General features: G+C 43.3%; 2 protein-coding genes across 3 annotated transcripts in view; one reads left to right on the top strand and one right to left on the bottom strand.

Moving 5' to 3' along the window:
• Positions 1-4,997: 4,997 nt before the first annotated feature.
• CNNM3 (cyclin and CBS domain divalent metal cation transport mediator 3) lies at positions 4,998-26,335 on the top strand. Of its 2 annotated transcripts, XM_077469544.1 has the most exons (9): positions 4,998-6,430; positions 6,884-7,027; positions 10,020-10,172; positions 11,875-12,044; positions 12,127-12,223; positions 12,325-12,431; positions 12,904-13,039; positions 20,869-20,945; positions 25,526-26,335. In XM_077469544.1, the coding sequence occupies exons 1-8, from the start codon at positions 5,041-5,043 to the stop codon at positions 20,916-20,918; spliced, it is 2,247 nt and encodes a 748-aa protein (XP_077325670.1). In that variant the 5' UTR covers positions 4,998-5,040; the 3' UTR covers positions 20,919-20,945; positions 25,526-26,335. The 2 variants fall into 2 exon arrangements, with proteins under 2 accessions (XP_077325670.1, XP_077325669.1); XM_077469543.1 differs by lacking the exon at positions 20,869-20,945.
• The window catches only part of ANKRD39 (ankyrin repeat domain 39), a 28,890-nt gene continuing 27,234 nt past the window's right edge, over positions 26,204-27,859 (bottom strand). The window contains exon 5 of the mRNA XM_077469549.1: positions 26,204-27,688. The gene's annotated coding sequence lies outside the window, so the exon portion shown is untranslated. The remainder of the gene's footprint in view (positions 27,689-27,859) is intronic.

The following is a 27,859-nucleotide window of genomic DNA, read 5'->3' as shown; positions in this document are numbered from 1 at the left end:
ACGGTGTCTTTGCAGTCACGATCGGTGTCTTTTTAACCCCCGGCGTGACGATTTCATTGCTAAGAAACTTTTAAAAAAGCAGTCCGGCGGTTTCCATTTTCACTGTGGGCGTTCGAAGCCCACAGGCATTTACTTCCTGGATGCGATGACGCTGAGCTCCCAGCATCCACCGCTCCATCTCGCACATGCTCATTGAGTGTCCTCTTTGTTTTCCTTCCTCTTGCCTCGTGTGCTATAGTGGTAATGGCAGAGCTGCCTGCCCACTTTCAAAATGGCAATTTCGGACACGCCCTCGTCACGTGACCGGCGTCCTCCTTCCGAAATCTCACGAGATTTCGGCATGACTGTGTCCCCCACAGATTCCTGGGAAATGGCTAAAAAAGTTCCCAGGGACCATTGCGAAGCCGATAAACACGCCTACTCCCACGGGAGGAGAGCCCAGAAGTCGGCATAAACATTAAAAATAAAAGGTAAACACTGCATGTTATTTTATTTCAATGGTCATAACTGCATCTATGTTCCAAAGCCATTTGAATAAGATGAACTTGCAATTTTCTGTACAAAACCGCTTTAATGGGCTGCTGTACCTGCTGCGGGAAATGCAGGAAAGATGTTCCTTCACTTTTTTTTTTTTTTTAATAAGCCGCAGGGAAATCACATTGCGCTTTTCCACCTTGTGAATTTACACACCCACAAATGCATTGTTTAGATGCGTGGGGGTGCCATTATGAATTGATGGCAGTTCCTGTGTGTCTGTAAAAGGGCAGGGCATTTTTGGTGCGGGAACAAGTAACCACAACCCCCTGAACAAGTGTGAACCTAGCCTTAGCTTGCACCTATACGTTCAGTGCGGCCTTCGGTTTTTGCATGGGCAAAGCAGCCGATTTGTTTGGACATATTCAATTGTCTATAGTTGACTTGGGACTTTAGGCAGAAAATTTTCGGTCCTGCTAGGTCACTTGAGGCAGGCCCCTTTGGCAGGCATAGTTTTGTAAAACATTAAAAAGAAGTGTCTATACTGTTTAAAAATCCAGTAATACTGTCTCATCCTGCTCTGCACATGCTCAGTAGCTCTCCATTTTTAGGCACTGCTGAGTTTGTAGAGGCTGATCTGCTGATGGCCTTAAAGCAGAATTAAACCCTCCTATCCTTTACAGCTAAAGAAGCTGCTTCTGTTTTAACTGCAGCTGTTATGGTGCTGCACATGTGATCAGTTAGGACACCAGCCATACAATCTAATGTGACAGTTTGCATTTCCAGCATTGTAACTGTTTTCTGAAACTGGTAAATTGATGGGTTTAGTTCTGCTTTGATTTACTGCTGGGGTTTAGGCTTCAACAAAATGACAACCTCCCAGCAAGAAGCAACCGGAACAATTCTGGAGGTAATTCACAGCACACACTCATTTTGGTAGCATAATTATTAAAGCAGAGTTCCACCCAAAAACGGAAGCTCCGCCTATCTGCCTTCCCCCCCCCCCCCCCCCCCCCCCCAAATGCCACATTTGGCACTTTTCGAGGGGGGAGCAGGTACCTGTTTTTTGACATGTACACGTCCTCCCTTCTGAGAGATCTTGCCACGATGGGATCTTTCAGAAGTTCAGCACCTGTCCTACCTTCCCCCACTGCCGGGCCATTCAAAAGAGTACTCCGCACATGCACAGCAGGGAACCAGCTGTGAAGCTGAAAGGCTTCACTGCCGGTTTCCCTTGCTACGAATGGTGGCGGAAGCACCTGAGAGCTGATGGAAACATCGGCTGGGGTGCTGTCATCTCTGGATTCCAGAACAGGTAAGTGTCTTAATAGAAAGTCACCAGCTACAGAATGTGTAGCTTCTGTTTTTTTTTTTGTTGTTGTTGTTGTTTTTTTGAGGGGGGTGGGTGTGTGTAGCTCTGCTTCAATGTGGAATGCATGTTGCTTGCTAAAGAACTTTAATAAAAATAATAATAAATAAAGTTATGTGCAAAGTTCCACTTTAAGATGTGGCCACTTGCTTACAGTCATGTAAATAGGCTAGCGCTTCACAGCAGCTCCATCCTGCTACTTAGACTGTAAGTGAATAATCCCCAAGTATGGCAAATGATCACTAAACAGATTGAACAATTGGCTCCCAACAGAGTAAGCTACACAATGATTGCACAATGCTCCATTAATTTATGATGGATAGTTAAAAGAATCCTACAATAATCAGGGAGTATCCATCATTATAATACGTGTATGCCAATACCCACTGTTCTGGGGAGGTGTCTCCAAAAATGTGACTAATATGTGAAAAAAGTGTATCTGACATCTACAATAGGGAATATAAAAAAAAATTACAGTTCCAATGTGTTCTGGTACATCCCCCCCCCCCTCTCCTCCCAACCTATATCCATAGTTATAGTTAGTAAGGTTGAATAAAGACACCAGTCCATCCAGTTCAACCTGAGTGAGTGTCTACAATTGTCCCTATCCTTGTACATTGCAGGGGATAGGGACATCCCTCTAAGAATCCATACTAACTACCACACTGGGGGAAAGATGAGTAAATGGATGCTCCGATAATCATTCCTCCAGGGGGAAGTGGTTAGTATGGATTCTTGAGGGATATATTGAGTCTTTGGAGGAGAGGGTGCACCAGAACACATTGGAACTGTCTGGTGGTTATTTATTTCGCACAGCCCGCTATACAAAATCAGTGTCAGGTTCACAGCCTCCTTCCTGGCTATATGCACATCCTAGAGATGGAGGAGCAGCCCTGGATGTAGGCAGTTGGCTAGGACATAACCATACAAGTGGTGAAACATAAGTGCAGCAAATGGTCACTAAACAAAAAAGGAACAAATAACTCCCTATAAGTAGCATTTAGTAGTTCTTTTAACTATCCACAATAAAATGTGGATCTGGCACCTATGATGATGAATAAAAAAGATAGTTTATTAATGAATGTAGACCCCTGCTCTGTCATTTCACATGGCGCTAACCAGGACCAATCGGACAGTGAGGATGAGTTCCCGCCCGGGTCCGTGAGCGATAAAGCGTTTGTTGGAGCACTTATCACAGCTGTGCGTGATGCTGTGAAAATTCAGGATACAGCAGATCCCTCCCCTGATGTAGTGGTCCTTTTTGGGTCCTGTAAGCCAGCCTGTACACCTGAAGGTGTTTCCGTATCCGACTTATTTAGATAAGTTCATATACAAGGAATGGGGACTACCGCAACGGACCTTTTCGGTCCCCAAATACATGGAGGTGTGTTACCCCTTTGCGGAGAGCCTTCTCAAAAAAAATGGTTGGCTTCTCCGGTCGTGGACCCCTCCAGTATCCAGGTTAAACAAAATAACCACGATCCTGGTAGAGAGGACTCCTGCCTTTTAAGGACCCCACGGACAGGAAGGCTGAGGCAGTGGCTTGTAACTTGTTTAAGGTTGTGGGGTCAGCAATGCGACCAGTACTGGCATCCGCACTTGTGTTACAGATTCTTACTGAGTGGGCAAAACATCTGCACCGTGAATTGGGGGAACAGGCTTCCCCTGTCTGTGTGGAACTAGCAGACCAGTTAGTGCAAGGCCTTAAGTACGTTTGTGACGAGGCCCTGGATACCCTCCCTCTGTTATCCAGGGCTTCAGTGTCAGCAGTGGTGCTGGGGTGCCGATTTGGCGAAAATGCTGGTCGGCTGGCATCTAGAAAAAAAAAAGCCCTGATGGATCTACCCTTCCTTGGTGAGCGGCTCTTTGGAGCCTCATTGGATGAAATTATTAAAAATTCCACAGCTGGTAAGAGTGCCCTACTCCCACAGGCCAGGAAGGCTAAGAAGCCACGCCGTAGGCAAGGGCCCTCATTTTCTGCTCAAACTGCATTTTTGTCCGCCCGGAGACAAAAAAAAGCGCACCCACCTTGGGCATTATCATTTGGTTATGTATTAAAGGTAATAAAAAAGAAAACTACTTACAAACAACTGTAGAATTCTTGCAATATAAATAGTCGGGGTTTGAGTAGTTTTCTTTATTACATTTAATAAATGCATAACCAAAAGCTAATGCACAAGGCTGGTGTGCCCCTTTTTCTTTCTTTGACTGTTAGGATACCCCTATCATTGAAGGCAGCAAGGCCTGTGACCTTCTATAGTCTGTCTGGTAATCCACTTGGGTGCGGGAGTGTTTCTTTTCTGCTATAAAAATTTATTGTGGGGGAACCGCATTTCTGGTCAAATCACATGCGAATCATCAGCTTGCTTTGTATGGCTCAAATCACACTGAATTTGCACCAAAAATGTGCAGGACCCCCCCCCCCATTTTTTATTGGGCTGCGTATCACATGGGTGTTAAATTAAATTCTACAAATTGCACTGCGTTTTGCAGACTGATTTCATGGGGTCGTTAAATTAACGCACACCTCGATAACGTATGCATCGATTTGCGTGACTGGGGTGCGATTTGCATGCAGCCCAGAACCTGCTGTGAATTCACAGCAACACAACCGGGGATACAAGATGCCAGAGGAAGCCTGCTTTTGCTCTCCTTGTTCAGAAATTGGAGAATCTAGATTCAGAGATGCATTTGGAAGGTGTGGGGTTGTTTTTTTTTTTTTTTTTTTTTTTTTTTTTTGGAACCAGTAAACCTTCTGGTTTGACTTCTATGTGGCCTTGAAATCTGATACTTGTACTGAAATTCCTTGAACGTGAATGGAAGAACCATGTGTGCCATGTAGCACTGGTTGGAGGGAGAGAAGAGGGCACAATGCTGGTGTTCCTGGCATGGCTGGGTGGGTACTGCATGTGCCCGATATTAATAGATGAGGATATAAAGGCGCCTGTGTTCTGCTGCATTCCAGCTCTTCATTGTTTGCAATCGCGATCTGCTGGCAACGAAGGGGTTAGCTCTCTTGGCTCCCTTCCTTGTTTACAGCTGTTCGGCTCCAGCCCCACCCATCGGGCGCACCTCCCGTTTCCTATTGGCCGATGAGGATTGGCGCGTTGCTCATTTGCTACGTTATCTTTCAGCCCTTACAGCGCATTGGAGAAAGGGGGGTCGTAGTGGGCGGGCGCTGCCGTCCCTCCACTAACATGGCCGCCGCCGCTGCTGCTTTGCGGCTGCTGTTAGTGGCCGGGCTGGGGGCATCGCGGGTGATAGGTGAGGGCAGCGAACAGGCTCAGGTGCTGGGCGTGCGTTTGGAGAATGGAACTGGGGCTTCTATGAATGGAGGGATAATTAGTGCTCGTCCCGGTTCTCTTTTCTTCCTCCGCCTCTATGGCTTGGGTCTTGCCAATAATACCTGGCCCTGGCTGGCTATTGGGGCCCCGGGGGGCCAAAGCTGCACTTCCTCCCCAGATGCACCCTTGCAGCTGCTCCAGAAGTTCCTGGTGTGCGGTGAGCACTCGTGCCTGGTCGCTGTCCAGGTTCAGGAAGGGGTCCCGGTGCAGAAAGACCTCCTGTATCCCCTGTGTATTCTCCAGGGAGGGGAATGGGTCCTTCATTCCGGGGGGGACATGCTCTTCACTGTGCTGGGGGATGGGGAGAAGTCATTTGGGGGAGACCAGGGGTCATGTGACCAGTTTGTGGCCAAGGATCAGGCCAGCAATGGCTCCACAGATGAATATTTAGCAACTTGGCTCCTGGCCTTTCTAATTGTCCTGTGCGTGCTGCTCTCTGGCCTTCTCCGAGGTCTGCAATTAAGCACCCTGATCCTGGAGCCGCCAGAACTTGGTATTCTTAGAGACTGGGGTTCCCCCTCCGAAAGACTGGGCGCCACAAGGCTGGACTACCTAAGGACTCGTTGGGGAGGTTATACGCTGATTTCCCTGCTGGCCCTGTGCTGTATCACCAACGCGGCTGTAGCCGTCTTGCTGTATCAGGCAATTGGCTCCATAGCTGGTGCCATCTTTTCAGCAGCTGGACTACTCTGGTTGGCTGGAGAAGCTCTACCAGCTGCCATCAGTTCCCGCTGGGGTCCTTGGCTGGCATCCAAGTGCCTTTGGCTTACCCACTTTTTCCTGCTGCTTCCTGGGCCTGTTGCATTTCCCTTGTCCTGGCTTCTGGAGAAGATGATTGGCCTGGACCCAAGCTGCTGCTACATGAGACTGCGAATCCTAGAGATGGCCCGGTGCGGGGATCCCTACAGCGAGTTGGTGAGGGACGAATTCAGCAAGGGAGCTTTAAGAAACAGGACGGTGGAAGATATCTTAACGCTTGTGAATGACTGCTTCATGCTAGCCACCGATGCCCTTCTGGACTTCAGCACCATGTCCAGCATCATGGAGAGTGGCTACACCCGTATACCAGTCTATGAAAACGAGCGGACCAACATTGTGGATATCCTTTATCTGAAAGACTTGGCTTATGTGGATCCAGATGACTGCACCCCTCTGAGCACCATTACCCGCTTCTACAGTCACCCTGTCCACTTTGTGTTTAGTGACACCAAGTTGGACGCTGTGCTGGAGGAGTTTAAAAAGGGTGAGAAGGCCCTGGCTATGCCAGAGCAGTATGTGTGTTTATTTGTGCTTTCGCACATGCAAGTCTTTGTGCTGCTGCTTTTTTCCTCCCAAATTTTGAAAAATGTAAGGATGCGTAGGTTTAGGGGTAGATCATGCTCCGAAGATAATTGCAGCCTCTAAAGAGTGCAAGGAAATACTGCTTTACATGAAGTGTGATGGATCGTGGAATAGCGTTCATAGAATCAAATGTCCTAACTGACATGAAAACTATTCCATAATAATAATAATCATCCCTTTTTTATAAGGTATGTGGCAGTGATTTTTCCGGTGCATATATTTCAGTGTCACATGAAGCTGAAGCTTTCCATAATGACGTATTGAGTGTTGTATTCCTCATCATTGCATGTAAAGAAAATTGTGTTTGGCCTGTTCTCTATTTCACATCTTGCCGCTGTCTGTCACATCTCTGTAGGCAAGTCTCACATGGCTATGGTCCAGAAAGTGAATAACGAAGGAGAAGGCGATCCATTCTACGAGGTGATGGGGCTAGTCACATTGGAGGATGTTATTGAGGAGATTATAAAATCGGAGATATTGGATGAATCGGAGGATTACAGTAAGTTGGGGAGGAGTTGAAGGATGCAGCTCAGTTTACCCCATCTTTTCCCTGATGTTCATATACACCATTCAGGGCTAGTATACACTTCAAAACATGGCTTCGTAAACGCTTTGTTAAAGCTCTCTAAATGTCAGTCAAAGCCCCTGTCACAAAATAGTTAGCTTAGTCCTGTTTACACCTTGCTTTTGCTTGGTGCTTCAATGAGACTTTGATGAGGCTTCGTGGGGCTTCAAGCAAGCTTTGCCATAGACTTCTATGGAGGCTTTGAAGCATCACTAAAGCTACATGGGGTTTAATTGTTGAAGCAAAAGCAAGGTGTAAACAGGACTGTTTATTTAGTGACAGGCGCTTTGACTGGCGTTCAGAGAGCTTTAACAAAGCCTGTCCGAAGCTTAGTTTTGAAGCAAGTGTAAACTAGCCGATGTGTGTTGAAGCCGAAGCAAGTGTAAATGAGCCCTTAGTGTAAGGTTGCTGGCGAAGATGATAGTTGCCTTTTGTGGTCCCATGTGCCCAGTTCATTACAGAGCTCTACATTTAAATAGTCTGTTGGTTTGATACAAGCCTTGACTAGTCTGTTTTGGAGACCTATCGTGTCTTTCTTTGTAAAATAATTCAAAATAATTTAAATCTAAACCAAAAATCCCAATCTCTTCTGTAAACTACGAACCGTCCTTTATGAAATGGAGAGAAACAAAGACGGATGTAGCTGTAGTCCAGCATAGGTGGCACCCATGGCTAATCCAGTGGAGGAGTGAGAGATGACACCCAGGGATAGAAAGTGTTTTGTTCATAGGTTTACCAGGTGAACATAAAATGAAAATGAATGCAGCCTCCTCCATGTAAGGACTTCTAAGCGCAATGTTTTATTGGGGTTTAGATATACTTTTTACCAATTCATCTCCTGAAGGTTTACCCCCCCCCCCTTTCATGACAAGGCCATTTTATTTGATACGGCATTGCGTTCCTTTACTTGACAATTGCGCTGTCATACGACATTTTACCCAAATAAAATTGTTGCCCCCCCCACACACACACAAATAGTCTTTTTATATGCTCTGACAATTTTAAACAATCTTTTTTACTTGCTATAAAAGATATATATATATATATATATATATATATATATATATATATATATATATATATATATATATATATATATATATATATATATATATATATATATATATAATTAGAGCTGAAACAACTAATCGATTATGAAAATAGTAATCGATTAATTTCATAATCGATCGGCCAATAACATAATGGGGTTAAAAAACTAAAAACTAAAATGAGCCCTTTATAATACAAAAAGAGCAAATAATCACTACTGTAAATATTACTTTCACTGTTCTACAGTAAAAAAAAATAACCCCTACAGTAGTGATTAGCCTCTTTTTTATTTTTTATTTTTTTTATTTTTTTTTCTACTATAAAGGGCTCATTTTAGTTTTTAACTCCATTATGTTACTAAACGTCTTAGATCTGGTTCACATCTATGTGTTTATTAGTGCTTTTTGTAGAAATGCACTACAGTTCATTTACATGGTTTCCTATGGGACACGTTCACATCTGAAAGGGTCAGGGACATTTAACGCAAAATGGTGCTTTATTGGTTCAACATACTTCAATGGAGAAGCTGCAGAAAAGCATCTAATGCGTTTTTGCAACAATTTGTGTTTTTTAATCTGCCCAAAAAAATGCAAATTGCAGTAAAATCACATGCGCAAAAAGCACAGCAGAAACGGATCAAAAGCAAACTGCATAGGTGTGTACCGAGCCTTATGCTGGCCACACAGATCAATTTTCAGATGAGAATATTCTGACGAAAAACCTTTGTACATTCGCTGAATGAAAAAATTTTGTTTGAAATTTTCACTTGTTTTTAACATTCTGTTTTTAAAATGAAAACCACATACACTGTCTGAAAATTCTTTTTACTAAGAAGTTTTCTATTTCCAAATTTTCCCGTCCACTGTGGTTGAAAATGAACGTCAATTTGACCCACTTTTTTTTTTTTTTTTTTTTTTAATAATCGCCCAACTAATCAATTATGAAAATAATCGTTAGTTGCAGCCCTAATATATATACTGGTAGTGGTGGAGATTTTTTTATTTTTTTGTGGGACTGCGACAGACAAATCGGACACCTAACTGGCATTTTTTGGGGACTAGTGACACCAGTACAGTGATCGTGCAAATTTTTTTTTACTTTTTTTTTTTTAACACTGGTCACTGTGCTAATGACACTGGCAGGGAAGGAGTTAACATCAGGGGAAATCAAAGGGTTAAATGTGCTCCTAAGGAGTGCTTTCTACCTGTGGAGGCGGGGAGAGTTTTGGCTGTGAGAAGACAGATCACAGATCCATGTTCCTGCTTGGCACAGGATCTCGGTCTCCCCTTCTAGCAGAATTACCCCTGCCTTGTTTACATAGGCAGAACGCCATTCTGCCTTTTTTTTCGTGAACGATCAGCGGGTCCTGACGGCCATTGGATCCACCGAAGCTGCTGATTAGCTCCTGCTCTGTCCAATTTGCAGCGGGAGCAGGTCGATGGTGCACTGCAGACCCGGAAAAAAGCGAAATCACATACCTGTACCACAATTGTATACACAAATCTTTTACTTGTGCTGTATGGACTTTTTGCTATGGAAAAAGAGAATGAGTGTTTCTTCATGTAGGCTGTCAACACACATTGGCTGAGTCAGGTTTTGGAGCATGTAGATGTCTTAATACCTGCTGTTCTTGGTGGGACATCCTACCCTTATATGGACAACTTCAGTCCAGCTTACTAGACCATTCTGAGGTGGTGAGTGGCTTGCATACAAAATACTTCCTCTGTTTGCCCTGTCAGATAATGTGCAATTACAATAAGATTGGAGTCAGTGTTTGAGTTACTATCATTCCTGTACATCTTGTTCAAAACCTGATTTTTACAGGGTCATGTATAGCTGCTGTGCCTGATGTCTTTTATTTCACATTTTCCCTCAGAACAAGCCGTAAAGAAGAAGCATCCTAAAGTGCATCCAATTACAATACCACGGGGAGGAGAGGACTTGTCCTTTTTCAAGGGTGGTGACGTGGAACAAAAAGTCAAGATATCACCCCAACTATTACTGGCCACTCAGCGCTTCTTATCTCAGGGTATGTTCTATGACCTAGAAGAGGGCATGCAGTTTGGCAGAAGAGGAGTCACAGTGATTATAGAAACACTAAGTACTGTGTTCTGTGCTCTGCTTCCACTTCATCAATGTCTTTCTTCATTAATCCTTGACTATTATAATGCTTATCCACAGCAGTAGGAGCTTTTTGATCTCTCTTGACATTTGCACCTGTAACATATTGCCCTTTATGTAAGGAATGAAAAGTGCAGAACCATGATGTATTTGCCCACCTTCTTATGGAAAAAAGTGGTAATCTAAAATCTCTACAACACGACCTCAGTGTCTCATGTTCTGAGGCACACATTCAAAAGAGAAGATCTAAAGGGTTTTAGTGTTGATGGGCGCTTTGGCTACTTCTTTTTGCAAGATTTCTTAAATTGGGTTGCCTTTATCCCTTTTCTAGGACATAAACCCAGACAGCTCCTTTAAAGTGATATTTAAAAGATTATATATATATATATATATATATATAATATAATTTTTTTTTTTTTACACAAATGGGTCATACCTGCTCTGTGCAGTGGTTTAGCACAGAGCAGCCTCTTCTCTGGCCCCTTGCCAGCACTCCTGGCCCCTCCCACCTGCTGAGCGGTCCCACAGCAAGCAGTTTGCTGTGGGGGCACACAAGCAGGCTCCCTCCCGATCCGCTTCTCTGCATGTCCATTCACACACCAAGCTGTGGCTTGTCCCCGCCCCCTCTCTCTCATTGGCTCACTGGCTGTGATTGACAGCAGTGGGAGGCAATGGTTCCCGCTGAAGTTTCAGCCAGGCAAAGTCCCCAGGATCCGATTGGGCTTAGGCAAGTATTGGGGTGCACTGCTGCACACAGAAGGCACACCTTGTGCCTTTAGACCCACTTTTATGATTAAATTTGTAGTTTTTGTATATTTGCTAAGGGATTTATTTATGTGAGCTATTATGAATATTTTGCTGTATAAAATAGTATCCCTTGAAAGCAGGGATTCAACAGGAGGGAGGCATGCTCTATTGCTGTGAAACCATTCTCTGATGTGTAAGTTCATGAACATCAATTTTCTTGGTCTATACCAACTGTATATCATATTTTTGTCTAGATCAGAGACCTGGAAGTTGGTGCCCTTTACTTTGTGTCTTTTTTACATCATTTATCACTTATAAAAGCCATGGAGAGTTCTGTAGAATCATTTTTGTTTCCATTTATAAAATTTTGCTTCTTGTCTCTAGAAATGGCTCACTTCGATAGTGATTAATGGTACAGCTTGTAAAACCACTACACATGAATTCTAGGTTTATGTTCATGCCTAGGGCTGAAAGAATTTTACCCTTTCGGTACATAGTTGAGTAATGTCCTTGACACTTTTCTATTTGACCTGAAAATTTCACTTTTTGTTCAAGGTTTTTGGGGGTATACCCCTTCTTCAAAAGTCCAAGAGCAGTAATATGGCTGCAATCTCCTTTCACTGAAAAATGCATACAGAATGTGGCATGTACAAAAAATGTACAGTGGATCTAAAAAGATGTGTATGTAAAAATGCCAAGTTTTTGAGATGTAAAACAATCAAACCAAGATAAATCACGTCTGAATTGTTCCACCTTTTTTTAATGTGACCTATAATCTGTGCAATTCAATAAAAAACAAACTGAAATCTTGCCGCTCAGACAAATTTTTTTTATAACATGCTTTTTTGTGTTCACTTTGACAGAAGTGGAGCTTTTCAGTGCCTCTCGGATGTCAGAGAAGGCCCTCTTGCACTTGCTCAAACTTCCAGGAGTGACACATGAGGTGAAATTTGATGACAGCGAACGGTTTGCCCCTGAACACTATCTGTACCAGCGCAGCCAACCTGTGGACTATTTCATCCTTATTCTACAGGTGAACACAAGCAAGAGATAGCATCCGTTAAGCTTTATTCTTTAGTTCACTGTACTAATTTTCTGTCGTCTTTGTTTCCCAGGGCAAAGTGCAGGTAGAAATTGGGAAGGAAAGTCTAAAGTTTGAGAATGGAGCATTTACTTATTACGGAGTTGCTGCATTGAGTCCGTGCCTTTTAAGTGAGAGCAGTACATAAGGGGTCCTTTTACTTGGCTTGGAGCCATTTAATTCTAAATGTGTCCTTCATATTCAGGCTGACTTTCCCTTATCCACACTTTAGGTCTTAACTCTCCATCCAGTGGCCAAGAGCAGAGTGAGTCTCCAGACTCTGGTTTTTACTGTCCTGACTACTCTGTGAGGGCGTTGTCTGATCTACAGATAGTCAAGGTATGTGTGCGATGCTTACATATAGAACATCTATAATACGCATATGGGTTTGTGCTGCTGTAAAGTTGAGCTGCCAAGGATTACTTTCATGGAAGGGTTGCTGGGTTCAGTTTTTTACATCTTGTTTGCTGAGATAAACATTGCCAGTTTTTTTTTTTTTTTTTTTTTTTTCTCGCTAAAGCAGTTTTTGATTTAATATAATATGTACCACCTTATAAATAGTTTCTAGCTTTTCAGGTTAAGAACCAAAAACATTAATGTGGGTCTGTTTATGCAACTGTTTCTTGTAAATATTGGAGCAATCTGGGCCATAAACCTTAATCTGCATCTCATATGACCTAAAAGCATTCTGATTCAGTGGCTTCTGGGCAGAACAGAAATGTTACTCTGCTGATGCAGGGCATTCAATAGCTCTTCTTTATTTCATGAGCACTTTCTTTTGTTTTTTGATTGTCTTTTGTTCTTGATCCAGGTCTCTCGGCTTCAGTATCTCAATGCTCTGCGGAGCTCTCATACACACACAAGTGCTCAGTCTCCAGACAGCATAGAGCTGAAGATATTTCCAAACAGCCAGACACAGCTATTGAATGACAAGAATGCTGGATCAGGTAATAATCGGGTCTTTAAGACACATGATAGCTCAGTTATATCTCCAATTTTAATTGTAATGGCTGAAACAAAATGCAAGTGGATATTTACAATGGGAATTTCTTTTACTCTAAAGTCCTTTTTCTTGGCGTCTATTGAGGGACATGGGAACCTTTTTGGATTTAACTGCTGCCTACAGAAGGATAGGACACCAACCAAAAATAAAAATGTAGGCCAGACCAGGATAACCCATCCTTCTACCAGCATGCATCAGTTTTTGCAGTACTGAGAGCCTGATTATAAACATAGAGGAGTGGGGCCAGTGTCCTTCAATGAACTTCAACATGAGAATTTTACAATGAGCACAAAAAAATTGAGACAAAAGACTTGATCTTCAAAAGAAGTCCAACTTGGAACTGGACAGCACAAAAAACAAATGCTAATAGGCCCAATGAAAACAACTGGGTACTGCTCAGACTAATGCCGGTCATAGATGGTTCGAAGCTCATGTATGGGCAGGCTGAATGTACCAAGTTGATTGAGAGATCGACTTGGGTACAACCAGCCTGCTGGATTTTACTTGTGATTATTGATAGCGGCTGGTATAGCCGCTAGCAATAATCACTATCTTCTCCTGGTGGGGACTGTTTCCCTGCCCGCAATTGGATAACGATGGCTTGGCAGGAGGCATTCCACCCCATGGTTGCAGGAAAGAAATTCACACTGTATGGCCTGCCTGCTGAAAGCCTAAGAAGCATTTACAGATCTAGTAGATTGTGCCTTGATAGTAAAGGGTGGAGCCCAAAAGCTTGAATAATGGCCTTTATGAGCTATGAAAAGATGGTGGAATAGGAATCCGATGTACCCTTACAGGGACCATCCAGGATGACAAAATGGTAATTGCTCTTTCTAAAAGAAGCAGTGGCTTATTTCCGTTGGCTAAATTGGAGCCAGGCGGAGGGATGGAAGAACAGCTTTCTGGTAAAGCAGAAATTGCCAAGAATGTCCTGGACCTCAACCACGTTATGTAAAACTATAAAAAAAAAAAATCCTTGCAGGATAAGGCTGCCGGTAAAGACACTGGCTTCATATAGTTCATGTCTATAAGGAATACCACCCTGTGAGTACAGAGAGGAATGTCTCTGATGGGTTTAAATGGCAGTTTCCGCAGAGCAGTGAAACCGATTGAGATCTCCCAGGGGGCTACAAGGGACACTCCCTGTACAGAAGCTCTTAATTAAGGAGCAAAATGGTCTCTGAAACAAATTAGAGCAGAATCCTGAGACTTTAATAGCAAATGGTAGATCCAGACTCGGCGGCATAAAGAACAACATTTTATACCATAGTGGAAGCCACAAGATTTACACCAAATGAAGTATGCTTTCTTTGCAGGTATCTGTCTTCCTAGCTTTTAAGTAATGGCAGAGGTGGCCCATTTATCAAAACCTGGGTTTCAATAGCCATGATATTAAAGACAGCAATCATGAGGCAGGATGCCAACTTGTCCTACAGACAGAATATCCTGGACATCTTGTGGAGCCCACAGCCTTATGAAGGCTACTTACCACATCTGCCTGGGTCATTCCAAACAATAAGGATCACTGGAATGCTCTCTATCCCAATCCTGTGAAGCAGAGGAGGAAAGGCATGAATCTGTGAACTGATCCCATTGAGTTACAACAGCATCCACGGCTTCTGACAGAGGATCCCCTGTACCTGGGGATTAATGTGTAAGACCAGGAAGTTCATATCTGGGTATAGGGACCATTCACTTTCAGCTGAGGTAGTCTGCCTTCTAATTGTCTATGCCTGGAATGTAGAGGTGGACAGGTTTCTACTTTTCTTGCTGCAGTAAAGACTTCTGGTTCCTCCCTGATGGTTGATGTATATCACCACTGTGGCATTATCTGACTGACTCTGAATTGGATTACGCTTGGGCAGGATGACACAAGGTGCAGAGGACTCCTCTGCCCAATAGTCTGGCATCTATTCTGGCAACCACCTCCTCTGTGCCAAATGAATCTGTTCAGGGACTTTACTGACTTGCCTATGATGAAGGCTTGAGTGAAATTGGGCAAAAGAGCACTGCTTTGATGGAGGCTACCATCATGTCCAAGACTTTAATGGAACACGTGGATCAGACCACTCCCTGGAGTGAAGAGCTCAGACGTGAGATTGGAGCTTGAAGTTGCTTCTGTGGAAGGTTAAGGATCCATCTAAAGCCTTGTAATGTATTGATAGTCAATGTCACAACTAAATGGTGTAAATAAGAGCAGCCCTGAGTTGGCGTACAGAGATATGCCAGTGCTCGGAGAGGTGCTTGTCTATGCTGAGATGCTGCCATTGTGACATCGCCCTGCAAGGAGTGTATTTCATAGCTGCTGTCAATGAAGACACTTCTGGCCTCCATCAGATTCACATACCAGTTTCTGACAGGCACATGCATTGACCGTTGATGCATTAAGGGTGATCCTGACTATCTATAATTACCCCCCCCCCCTTTCCTCAGGAACTGGGGCAATGATAACTTAGTTCAACAGACCCAAGAAGGCTCAATGGTGATATGCTAACCTGGCGGTGACATAGGATGGTTGCATCAGAAACCGATGAGCGAAGAACAATACCCCAGTTTCTAGCTCTGGGATACCCTTCCTCCACCAAACCATCAGAGATGTAAACTGTCTGCAAAAGTAACAAATGTACCCCACCCCACACTCTGGAAAGTTGGGGTGTACATTCATGCAGAGGAAGGCTTGTCTAAGGATTTGACAGACTTTGAGCTTCAACTCTTGTGGGTGCACAGGGAGCCACATTTGGGGGGGTCTTGACATGAAGGTTGAAGATGGGGATGCTGCTGCCACCATAACAAGTGTTAAGGGAGAATCTGACGAGAGCCCTTGAAGGTCATACAGATCAGGGGCTTCTTAAAGAGCAAGTAAACCATGGTGGGTTTTACTTCCTCTTTATTTCCTTGCAAAGGTAAAGCATAATGGGCTATTATGTGTCACTTACCTGAAACCGAAGGCCGCAATGTCACCGTTGTCCCCACTAGCAGGGAGCGTCCAAACTATGGCTCTGTGACTGGCTGGAGTCACGTGACGTCACTCCCGCACGGGAGCTGTCAGTCACGGCATGTTGTGCCCTTTCTAAAGTATAGTCATTGGCGCTTGACTTTTTCGTAAATATCTCCTAAACCGTGGAGGTTTAGGAGATATTTCAAGCACCTACAGGTAAACCTCAATATATGCTTACCTATAGGTAAAAGTGGTTGTAAAGGCAGAAAGTTTTTTTTTTTTTTTTTTTTTTTTTTTTTTTTTAAATCTTCATGTATTCTATGCATTAAGATAAAAAGCCTTCTGTGCGCAGGAGCCCCCCTAATACTTGCCTGAGCCAAATCTCAATCCAGCGATGTTGCAGGAGAGGATCGACTGTCTAGGACTACTCATTGGCTGAGACAGCAGTGAATCACCATTGGCTCCTGCTGTTGTCAAATTCAGTGAGGAGAGGGTTTGGGCTGCGGCTCTGTGTCTGAATGGACACAGGGAGGCTTGGGTGCCCCCATCGCAAGCTGCTTGCTATGGGGGAACTCAACAGGAGGGAGGGTTCAGGAGCACCGAAAAAGAGAAAAGGAGGATTGGTGCTGCTCTGTGCAAAACCACTGCACAGAGCAGGCAAGTATAAAATGCTTGTTATTTTTAACACAAAAAAATTTGACTTTAGTATCACGTTAAGCATGGGTTCTGTAGTCTAGCACTTAAACCAAAGTGTCCTACATATGTGTACTGTCCCAAATGAAGTTTAAAGCTACAGCAATTTGCTCAATGCATTCTAAAAGGAGATCAACTGTAGCAATTGTAAGATCTCTTCTAAGGGATTTTGCTCAATGAGCCATTGTTTTGACATCTTAAAGTCAAAGTCACTGCCTAAATGGGATAAAGAGCAGGGCCCGCTGGAAAGAATAAAACTTCCAACTGCTTGTTGCTTGGGTACTAAGACAGGTGCATTCCCTACTAGATTCACACCTATACAAATTGGATGTTTCCCTCTTATCCAATTCACACAGCAGGAGAATGTGAACGGCTCTCTATGGAGCATTCACATATCTCCATTTTGGCTGCGGATCGCATTGCACGTTTTTGTGCGTCTTTGGCTCCGTTATCATGGCTGAATTCGGTCATAGATTCAGCCCTGAAACTGAGAACAGGCACACACAGTGTTCCTGTGCGATCCGCAGCCGGTTCCAGTGTGAACCGAGCCTCAAGGCTGGACATTGCTGGGCTCACAGGGGATAGAGCACTTTTTTTTTTTTTAAACAAATCTTTGACCAACTGGTACAAGGCTAATAAGCATGTGGAGATTGCATCAATATGAGCAGAAAGGGAAGCATGTTTATCAGGTACGCTAGAGCAACTCCGAATCACATGGACCAAGTGGCTGAGGGCTCAGAAGCTGTTGAGACCATGGGCAGCTCAGATACAGAATCTGTTGGAGAAGATGTGGGAGTGTTTTTGTGGTCTTGGATGTCAGTCAGCAAATATCTGGTTAATGTGGGCCATAAAGTCTTGCTTAACTGACTAGTAAAAAATTCACCTGAAGGGGCAGAGGAACTGGCCCAACTGACTGTTACATATAGAGGCACAACAGCATTCCCGGGCTGCAGATGTCTGCACCATCAGGAGGCCCACAGCAAGCAGAATAGAAACATTAGATTGTGAGCTGGGGGCAACAATTACAGCAGGAATGTCTTAAGATATGCAAGAACATGTCTGGCCCTGGCTGTTTCAGTTGTACACCTGTTGACAAACTTGTTGGTACCCTTTACAGCTCACAAACAATGATTTATTCTTCCAGAAGAGCGATGGAATTTAAAAGCAACCATCTCATTTATACTTGTACATTTTTTTGTATAGAATAAAGCAAGGAAAGCGTGAAAAGCCAAATTAGGTCTTATTCTACAAATCTATTTAAAAAAAATGCCCTGAACCATAATGGTATTTTAAACTGTAATTTAGTATCACACATCTTCAATTTTGAATATTTTAGCCTATTTAAATGTAGTTTTAAAAGTATTCAATCTGCTGTTTGGTGTTGTGCACCACACTAAACATGGACCAAAGAAAGCAATGCATCATGTCAAAGGCGACCATTTTCCAAGCAGCTTGATGTTCCTGTGACTACAGCATCAAAAATGAATAACTTTTTTTTAGTCCCAACCTCGCTTTTAGAACTGCGCTGGGATCAGGTGCTTTTAGACACTCTCGGTTGCTACACCGACTTTGAGTGTGTGAAGCCGATATGTTGGGTATCTATTCACTCTCAGCAACCCCGTGTTTTATATTTGACCACACGGCTGGGTAAGTTATTGGCCCTGAAAATCACTTTTAGTGTAATTTTTTGTTGCCTACACTGCTGTATTAATATCATGCAACATAAAATTGGATCTACGATGATTTTATTCTCTAGGGTGTCTGCTTTCAGAATATATCTTTGGGTATCTATGTAATCTGTAGGCCTAAGATGATTTTTAAAATGTGGGGGGACAAAGATAAAATGGCTCTGAGACTCCAAGTGCTTAAGGTCTGTGGGAGTGTACCCAACTGCCTTAGACATGGCTGCAGAAGAAAGATCAACCTCAGTTTGAGCAGAAACATGCACTATATTGTCAAAAGTACTGAGACACCTACCTTTATGTGCACATGAAGTTTAATAACATCACAGTCTTAGTCCGTAGGGTTCAGTATTGAGTTGGCCCACCCTTTACAGCTATAATGGCAAGATCCATAAAGACATGGATGAGTGAGTTTGGGGTGGAGGAAATTGACTGGCCTGCACAGAGTCCTGACCTCAACCTGATGGGACAGCTTTGGGATGAATTAGAGTGCAGCCTGCGAGCCAGGCCTGTCTTAGCCAACATCAGTGCCTAATCTCACAAATGCGCGTCTGGAAGAATGGTCAAACATTCCTAAACCTTTTGGATAGGCTTTCTAGAAGAGTTGAAGCTGTTATAGCTGCAAAGGGTGGGCCAACTCAATATTGAACCCTAGGGACTGGGAACCTATTAACGTTTATGTACGTGTAAAGGCAGGCGTCACAATACTTTTGGCAATATAGTGTAAGTGCAACTAGTAGACCATCAGCCAAGGAAAACTTTCAAAGAAATGCAAGCTAAACTCCAAGGTCATGGTAAAATCAGTGTTTGATTGCACCAGCCATCACTTTGTGAGCGACAGCGGGCTAAAAGGATGAGGACTGCACGGTTTAAAACAAGATGGCCAAACGGTTATTTGCTAAAATGCATTTTGACAAGACACAATGCTTCTTGGAGAATGTCTTTTGGACAGATGAGACAAAACTGGATGGCAACTCCTTTTGTCATTTTCAAACCTATCAATGAAACGTGTGGGCGTATAGAAGAGTACCAACAAATTTTTCCACGGCTGTAAGTTCTGGGAAGTAATGAGAGAGTGAGTGTTTTATATAGCGTTGGGTGACCCTACATAAAGCAGCCAATAAAATATGGTTCTGCCACCCCAGACTTGCTGGCATGTACTGAACTTGGCTAGGCACGGTTTCTTTCATACTCCCCTGCTTCTGTGCCCTCCATGTTGCAGTCATGGTAAATTAACTAATCATTCTTGTAAGCCAGCACATTAGTAAAGAGCTAGTGATCCTTTAAAGCTGAACACCACAGAAAAAAAAAAACACACATGCACAAGTAAAAGCAGTTATTATTTGGTTAATAAAAACATTAACCATGTAAGCATCTTTGTCCATAATCCCCCTACACCAGGGGTAGGAAACCTCCACCCACCAGCTGTTTTAAAATTGTAAGACCCTGACAATCACAGGCATGACTCCCAGAGGCAGAGGCATGATTGGATTTGTAGTTTCACCACAGATGGAGGGCCGAGGTTGCCTACCCCTGCCCTATACGGTAGCACTCTGGGAAAGGGAGGGTCAGCATTAGGAATCCTTTGGGCTCTATTTTGGTGTATGTGCTCAGATGTTAGCAGAAGAGGGCTCACTAAAAGGAGTAGTGACTTTCATCATTGTGAATCTGCGCCTTCATTGTTCGGGCAGCCGGCTGGAGGTGTGCTCTTCACTTAGACTAGGTTCACATCTGTGCAGGTGGTTCCCGCTGTGGAGCTGCAACCTACCGCACAGAAAAACCTCACTGGATACATGCAGGCAGGGGCGGACTGACAATTCATGGGGCCCCCAGGCAATCAAGATTATGGGGCCACAGTATACACACATGTTTCTATTGGCTGAGAAGGTACTGGAGAGGTGGGGCAGCTATAATCTCTGGATTTTTAGACCAAAAGGATGTCGCTAAGGGACTTTTTGAGAGACAGATGTAAAAAAACGCACATTTTATACATACTGTGCCTGGTTTTACTGAGGCTGGCAACCCTGATGGGGCCCTCGGGCAGTGACAGAGTGGCCCAATGGTCAGTCTGCCCCTGCATGCAGGTACCATTAATCCGAATGGCATGCATTGGAAACTGCACTCCCATGCAGGCTGAGATTTCTGAAATGCTGCAAGGATGTTTTCTCTGTTTCAGGAGGTGTGGCAGCATATTCAAATGAATAAGCTGCCATGTCTGCAAAATGTGGCTTGAAGAGCCGCATAAGTGTGAACCTAGCCTAAAAGGAAATTCAGTTTGAAATGTTGTAAAACCTTATTTACAGATGTTGGTAGAGTGCAGATCATTGTCAAGCATGGCGTCCTCCTTCCTGCCACCATACAGAGTAATTGACCTGTAAATGGCACCAGGGAGACCTATGTACAAAGTATAATTGACTGGCCTCCCCTCTGTTAATATTTTGCAAACCTGTCTATTTTCAGCATTTCTAATCAACACTGCTGTTATGGGCACAATAGAGACTGTCAGCTAATAGCTGACCATGCTGGTAAATGCAGAGGTAAATTTAAACCTATTAATCCCCTCCGTAATTAGCAGTGCACGCTTTGTACCCTCTGCTTGCTTCAAGATCACCCGGCTTTACATTGAAAGAATCTATGATGGCTTTTTCCATTTTTTTTAATATGGCAATAGCCTCAGAGACATGCTTAAAAAGTAGACTTTTTAAGTACATGTACACTAAGCTTGCGCCATGCCTCCCCTCAAGGGCTGGGCTGCATACATGTGTTTTGCTACTATCAGTGACATGCCAGGCTTTACCATTTCAGTTCTAATAATTTCAATGAAAATAAAAGTTGGTAAATGTTAATGTTAAACATGTTCTCTCCACTGAACAATTTAAGTGAAAGTTGAAAAGCCATGATATGACTTCCTTTCAATGTGTGCTTTTTAATTTAGTCACATTACGGCTGTTATCCCCCAGTACCCACCCATCTGCTAGATATGTTTAACCCATTTGTCCAAGTAATGTGTTTTTAGTTATATTAAAGTAGAACTACAGGCAAATTTTTTTTCCCCCATTTTTGATAGAGTAAAGGAGGGTTAGAACTTTTGTTTGCCATCTGTGTCCCACTGTAGAGATTTCCCTTTACTTCATGTTTTGGTTATTGGACGAAATACCTAAAAATTAAGGGAATTCCTTGGGGACCCCCACATTAACAATACTAGTGTCGCCATTGGAAGATTGCCCCTCCTACCTTTCTGGGGACAACCCAAAACTTTGACTTTTTTTTCAATGATTACTGTAAACAGGACAAATTGAGAGGATGAATCTCCCTAATGGGGGGCACAGACGGCAATAAAAACTGGCAAGTGTTCCAATCCCTCTCCAAAAAAAGTTTTGCCTTTTAAGTTATACTTTAACTACCTCCATTACAGGACACCTTCACCCCCTTCCAGCCATTTTTCAGTGCTGTCACTCTTTGAATGACAATTGGTCATGCAACACTGTACCCAAATGAAATTATCATTTTGTTCCCACAAATAGAGCTTTCTTTTGGTGGTATTTGATCATCGCCGTTTTTGTTAAAAAAATAAATAAAAAAAAAAGTGAAAAAAAAAATTCGTAGCTTGTCAGTAATTTTTCTTCTTCACTGATGGGCGCTGCTGAGGTGGCACAAATATGCCATACTGGATGGACGCTGCAATTTTTTGTAATCGGAGCACTGATTATCCATGCCCCGATTAACTGTTCTGATGTCCCCTGGGAGGAGATGCCGCTGATCGGCTCCCCTCCCCACACACTGTCAGTGTGAGGCGAGGAAAGCCAATTACCAGCACTTCCATGTGACTGGCTGTGATTGGACACAGCTGATCACATGGTTAAAGAGCCGCATTAGCAGCTCTTTAGAGATCAGGGTCAGGCCATGTCCTAGCAAGGCTGCGCCATCATACATCGTCCATCCAGAATAAGAGCCACCCTGCCCCCTATTCCTTAACTAAGAGGTTAAGGAATAGGCAGCCCCGTGTTACAAACATATGGCTCATACTTACAAAAGGGGGAGACAACAGTAAGTGAGAGGAAATTGAGCATTTGCACAGGGGGAGAGGAGGAAGGAAATGATCAGTGTGCCAGTGGAAGCAGTTACAAGCACCAATCCCCCTCTATAGCTTTTAATAAAGCAGCTAACATCTGCTTGTCCTCTCCCTCCTGCAGCTGATTTATTGAAAGCTGTACAGGGAGATTGGTGCTTATAACTGTTCCCCTGGGTCCTTCTCCAGTCCCCCTTGTCCCAGCTCTGTCAAGATGGAGAGCGGAGGAATAAGCCGGTATATATCATGTACTGGCCTCTTCCTTTTATGAATGAACAGTCAGTGATCACTGACTCTGTTAATTCATAAATGAGCATTGTAAACTGTCTCTTGTCCATTCATCTTCGGTGCAGCTGAGGCTGCAGAGAAAGGGACTAGGGCAGGGGTGCCCAACCTTTTGAAGAGCGAGGGCTGTTAAAGTGGTTGTAAACCCTTACAAACCACTTTGACCTACAGGTAAGCCTAGATTAAGGCTTACCTGTAGGTCCAAGAAATATCTCCCAAACCTATACGGTTTAGGAGATATTTGCCCGAAGACGGGCACCGCTATCTACAGCGCATGTGCCGTAGACAGCGGCACACTGAGCGGGGCATCGTTGATGACGGCAATGCCGCGAGTCTCTGCTCCCGTGCGCATGCGCGGGAGTGACGTCATCGCTGCTCCGGCGAGTCACAGCGCCGGAGCAGCGAGACCCACCAAGAAGATGGACGCTCGGAACTACAGGGGACAGCGGTGACATCCCTGGCTCCTGTGTCAGGTAAGTGACACATAATGGATTACTATGCGATGCATAGTAGTCCATTATGCTTTGCCTTTACAGGGAATGAAAGAGGAAGTAAACTCATCAGGGTTTACTTCCTCTTTAAGCGACTTTATAACTGCTCGTGGGCCACAATGAGCAGACTCTGCTTATGCAGAGGGGATAATGACAGAGCCCACTCTACTCTATGGGACTCTAATTGGGTCGGATCGATTGTGTGAAAGGGGTCTAAGGCTGCTTTCAAGCTGATGCGCTGGGGTTTACCGCAGTGCACCTGTGGCTTTCCTGTAGGTTAACTGCACTTTGCCATAGGCTTTTATTATAGCCTGCAGGTGAAGTTCACTTTCTGAAAGCACACCAAACTGGCAGGTAATAACACAAGTCTATGGCTCAGTGCAGGTAACCTACAGTTGCACTGCACTGCACCTGCAAATCAGTTTGAAAGCAGCTCAGTAACCACTCAAGAACAGCTATGCCAAGATATACATTATTATTATAGATACGTTTATTACTAAAATCACAGTCTTCCATTCAGGCATCGCTGACTGTTGCTGTCCCAGGCAGAGTGCATTTGGTATCACTCCGCCTGTGACAGGAGGCGGCGCTTCACAGGAAGCCATGCCTTATGCCTCTCTGCTTCATCTTGCATCCCGTACCATCATCTTCATTCACAACACTGATGCTCTGAGATTGTCAACCAGCCATCCCAGAGCAGGGAGGTCGTGGGCCACTGTTTGGGCACCCCTGGATTAGGGAATCTGTAGCCTCGGTCCCATTCTCAAAAGGGAGAGGTCAAGGGTCTGTTTAAACCCCTGATATCTCACCAAAGCCACCTGCCAACAAGGCTGATGATAAAAAAAAAAAACAAAAAAACAACAACAAACACACCACCACAACAGTTCATGCCTCATCAGTGCTGCATGTGTGCAACCCTCACATGACAAAAAAAAAATGTTTTATATATATATGTATGTATTCGTGCTCTGCCTTAAAAAAGTGGTATTGGTGTAACCCTAGTGTTAACCCCTTCCTATGCTATCTATTCAAAACGTAAAACATTTTGTGGCTGGAGCTGCACTAAAAAATTAAAAAAAATAAAAATGTACCACCTTGCATACAAATTCAACTTAAAAAACAAAAAAAACGACAAAACATATCTTGTTTAACCCAGGGATGTCCTGTATAGAGAATTTACATAAGCAAAATAAAATACAAACCCCAAAAATGTTATACCGCCATATTCTTTTTAGTTGTGGAGACTGGCCTGCTTCACTACCACATTTACCTCCCAAAATTTCCAATTTTATTTCTACCACTTAAACACCATGCATATTAGGCCCTGTCAATACGTTCATATTATGCATTGCTCAATTTTATCACTGCAAACAGATCTTACATCTGTTTTAGTTCCTTGCACAGTGCATCAGTTTTACACATTTCCAAACAAAGGTATACAGCTGTATCTAGCTCTCCAAAGTACTGGCTGTTAGTTTTCTCAAAGCTTGCTTCCATAAAATGATATAGACTGCCATTGTTACTTATTGGAATGCCCGTTGCCAAATGATCCAAAAAGGACTCAACTCAAAGTATTAAAGCTAGAGATGGCTATACAGCTAGCATTCCTAAAAAATAACCAGCAATGGCAGCCTATTGCTTGTCTTGGCAAAGGATAAGCTCACCTTTTTGTAACATTTGTTACAATTGCAACAGCCTTTGCATACACCTGCAGGTGCCATGCTTTACAGGCTGCAAGTAAAACTAATAAATGCACTTTTTTTTTTTTTTTACCTGTAAAAAAAGATGTGCATTTGTTTTTTATTAAAGGTATCATTTAACTGAACTTACTCTTCAGAGAGGGCTTAAAGTGGAATTAAGCATTTAGTAACAAAAATTGTGAGGCAGATTATTATTATTGCAGAACAGATGCACTGTTTATTCTGCAAACTTACTTGCCTGTTTGCAGTGTTCTTTAAATGTACACTGGTCCAGCAAGAAGAGGCTGAAAACCCAACAGCCAGAAGATGATCAGCAAGGTTGCATCACTAGAGTAGAGGTGAGTATTTTGTGGACTTTGGTTTCTGCTTAAGCAGCCAGTTTGTGAGCACAGCGAACAAACTGAAGATTTAATCATTTGCTTAGACTGTCAATACAGTTTACATAATCTGCTTTGGCTCCCTTCTATTCAAGAAAGCTTGCTTTGGTCTCTTGGCACTTTGTGTGAAACTATTAAAATAAGTTTCCTTCCATGAGAACATGCATTGTAGTTATATGTGTTTTCATCTTACAGAGCTGAAGCAGGAAGAGAGACCGAGCGTTGGAATAGAGATGATAGCTGAGTGATCATCACCTTATCCACCCTTACCTCATCAAGAACCTGGGATCAAAGAATGAGTAGCACTGATCATGTCTCAAACAGTCCCTTACTGGTGCCATTTCTTTTTTCTGTGGAAAGTGATATTTCAAGAGAACATACATTGGATAGAGTGACGTTCCCTGGCAGGTCACAGGAACATCACCACTTGTAGTGTAGACATTTCTTGCCATTACCCGGCGTTTCCGTCCACAGAGGGAGTTATAAAAGGAAGGCAAATGTACTAGCGGAATCGCCACTGCTCACTGGAGGACTGAAATTGCGAGGGTGGCGGTTTAGTAATATTTTATAGAACAGATATGTTTATTTTTTATTAAGCTAATTGGTGGCTGGAAAAGTGGAAATTGGAAGCATTAACAAAAAAAAAAAAACAGTCATTTCATCTCGAGGTGTGTGAGTGTATGTGTGTTGGTACCTACAGCTAATTGGAAGCAAGTTTAGTCTGTGGTCCTACACAACAGAAGACTAAAAGAAGAGATGCAAGATGATGCTGTGACTAGATTTTAGTTAGGCATACAGATTTTCAGCAAAAATAAATCAGCAGATCAGTAATTTTATTCAGCAACAGAAACCATAACCATTGCCATTTACCCCCCCTCCCCCCCCCCCCCCCCCCCATCTACAATTTCTTCAAGCTGACAATGTTTTATGAAATCTTCTGTTGGATAAATGAATCATTTGTTGACTTTTTAAAACAGATCTCTACTAAAACACCATTCATCTACACACCCTGTTCTGCTGTATTTACTAAATAAGTGTTTAATTGATGGGGGCAGTAAAGTCATGGGTGCCAAGTAGTTTGTTGATTTTTCCTTGAAGTGAAGTTGTGCTTGCCCACATTTGGCCTTCCCTAGTAGCACATTTACCTTTCTTTCACTTCTTCAAAATTGAAAAGTCCTCAAAGTACAAGTTGCTGGAGTGGTATCTTACCTGGGGGAATGGATGCTCCTCTGTGACGGGTGCCGATTGGCCCAGCTCATCCGGAAATTAAAAAAGAAAAATTGGATTTTTGGGTTGCTTAGAAAAATCCTTTCCTTAAATTACATCATGGAACACATATACTCATTGGGGGGGGGGGGGGGGGGTGATAGGTGACCTCTTCAAGTTATTTGATCACTGGCATAAAGACAGGAAGCCTCTTCAATTAGGCAAGGCTTCAGTTTTGTGTAACAAACCAAAAGGATTGGGTCTCTGCACAGTGATGCACCAAAAATCCCAGTTTATTTATTGTACATCATGAGACAAAGCGCATATTTATATTCACAATTACGAATAGGTAGGGCAACAGGCCCCGACTAACCAAACAGGTTAAAACCTCATACAGCAGCCTGCAAAGCATGCTGACAAAAAGGTAGGCTTTAACTTCCACTTGGTCTTTGGTGCATTATCTTACCACGTTTTCCAAGTAGTGGCTTTACAAACTTAAACTATCGAAGCCTGATGATAAATACCCCAGAAAGCACAGACACTCCTAGTCACATGAACGGTCAATGGAAAAAAAGATGGAGCTTTCCCTTTTAAGCCATAAGCTAATGGATCCAAATAAAGATAGATATATAGTTCTGGAAGCTGTGTAACCCTTCTTTGGACCCTCAGGAAGCACAAAGAGGGAATCCGTCTACCTAAGGTAATACCGGACAACATGACCCATATCCCAGGTGTAAAAGCTTTGTCTGTGGCTTTGGAAAAAAAAAAAAAAAAAGACCAACACAATGTCCTTGTTGAGATGCAATGAAGAGACCACCTTGTGGGGCGGCTAAGAATCCCCAAAACCATCTTGTCACAGTGGAGTACCAGGAATGTGTCCTTCCAGGAAAGAGCAGCCATAAAATCACTGGAATTCCACTTGAGTCTGTGAAGTAGAAAAGATAGGTACTGTAACAGTGGAAAGTTGAAGAGTTGGGAGAACTGGCTCCAAAGTGTAACCAGAGCATTCACTGCAAACACTTGACGATTCATGGTCCCGAGGAAGCCTGACCACCTTTGCATTGAATCTGAATACCAGTAGATCTACATGTGGGGGGTTCCCCATCATTGACAAAGCTTCGCAAACCGCTCTGGGTGGCGCATCTTTGGCACCTGAGAAAAATGTTCAAGTTTAGAATGTATATCGGAGTGGGTACAATGGAGTTCCATCCAAGGCATGGGCCACACAACTTATAGTACTACTTTGACGATTTTATGTACACCATTGTGTAGTCCAACTGAAACCTCACAGGAAAGCCCTTCAACACTAAACAATGAATGGGC

This window comes from Lithobates pipiens, unplaced genomic scaffold (genome assembly GCF_037356315.1).
Source record: "Lithobates pipiens isolate NorthernLeopardFrog02 unplaced genomic scaffold, aLitPip1_a1.2 Scaffold_8, whole genome shotgun sequence".
Classification (NCBI taxonomy): Eukaryota; Metazoa; Chordata; class Amphibia; order Anura; family Ranidae; genus Lithobates; species Lithobates pipiens.
This window is presented reverse-complemented; position numbering and strand designations above follow the sequence as displayed.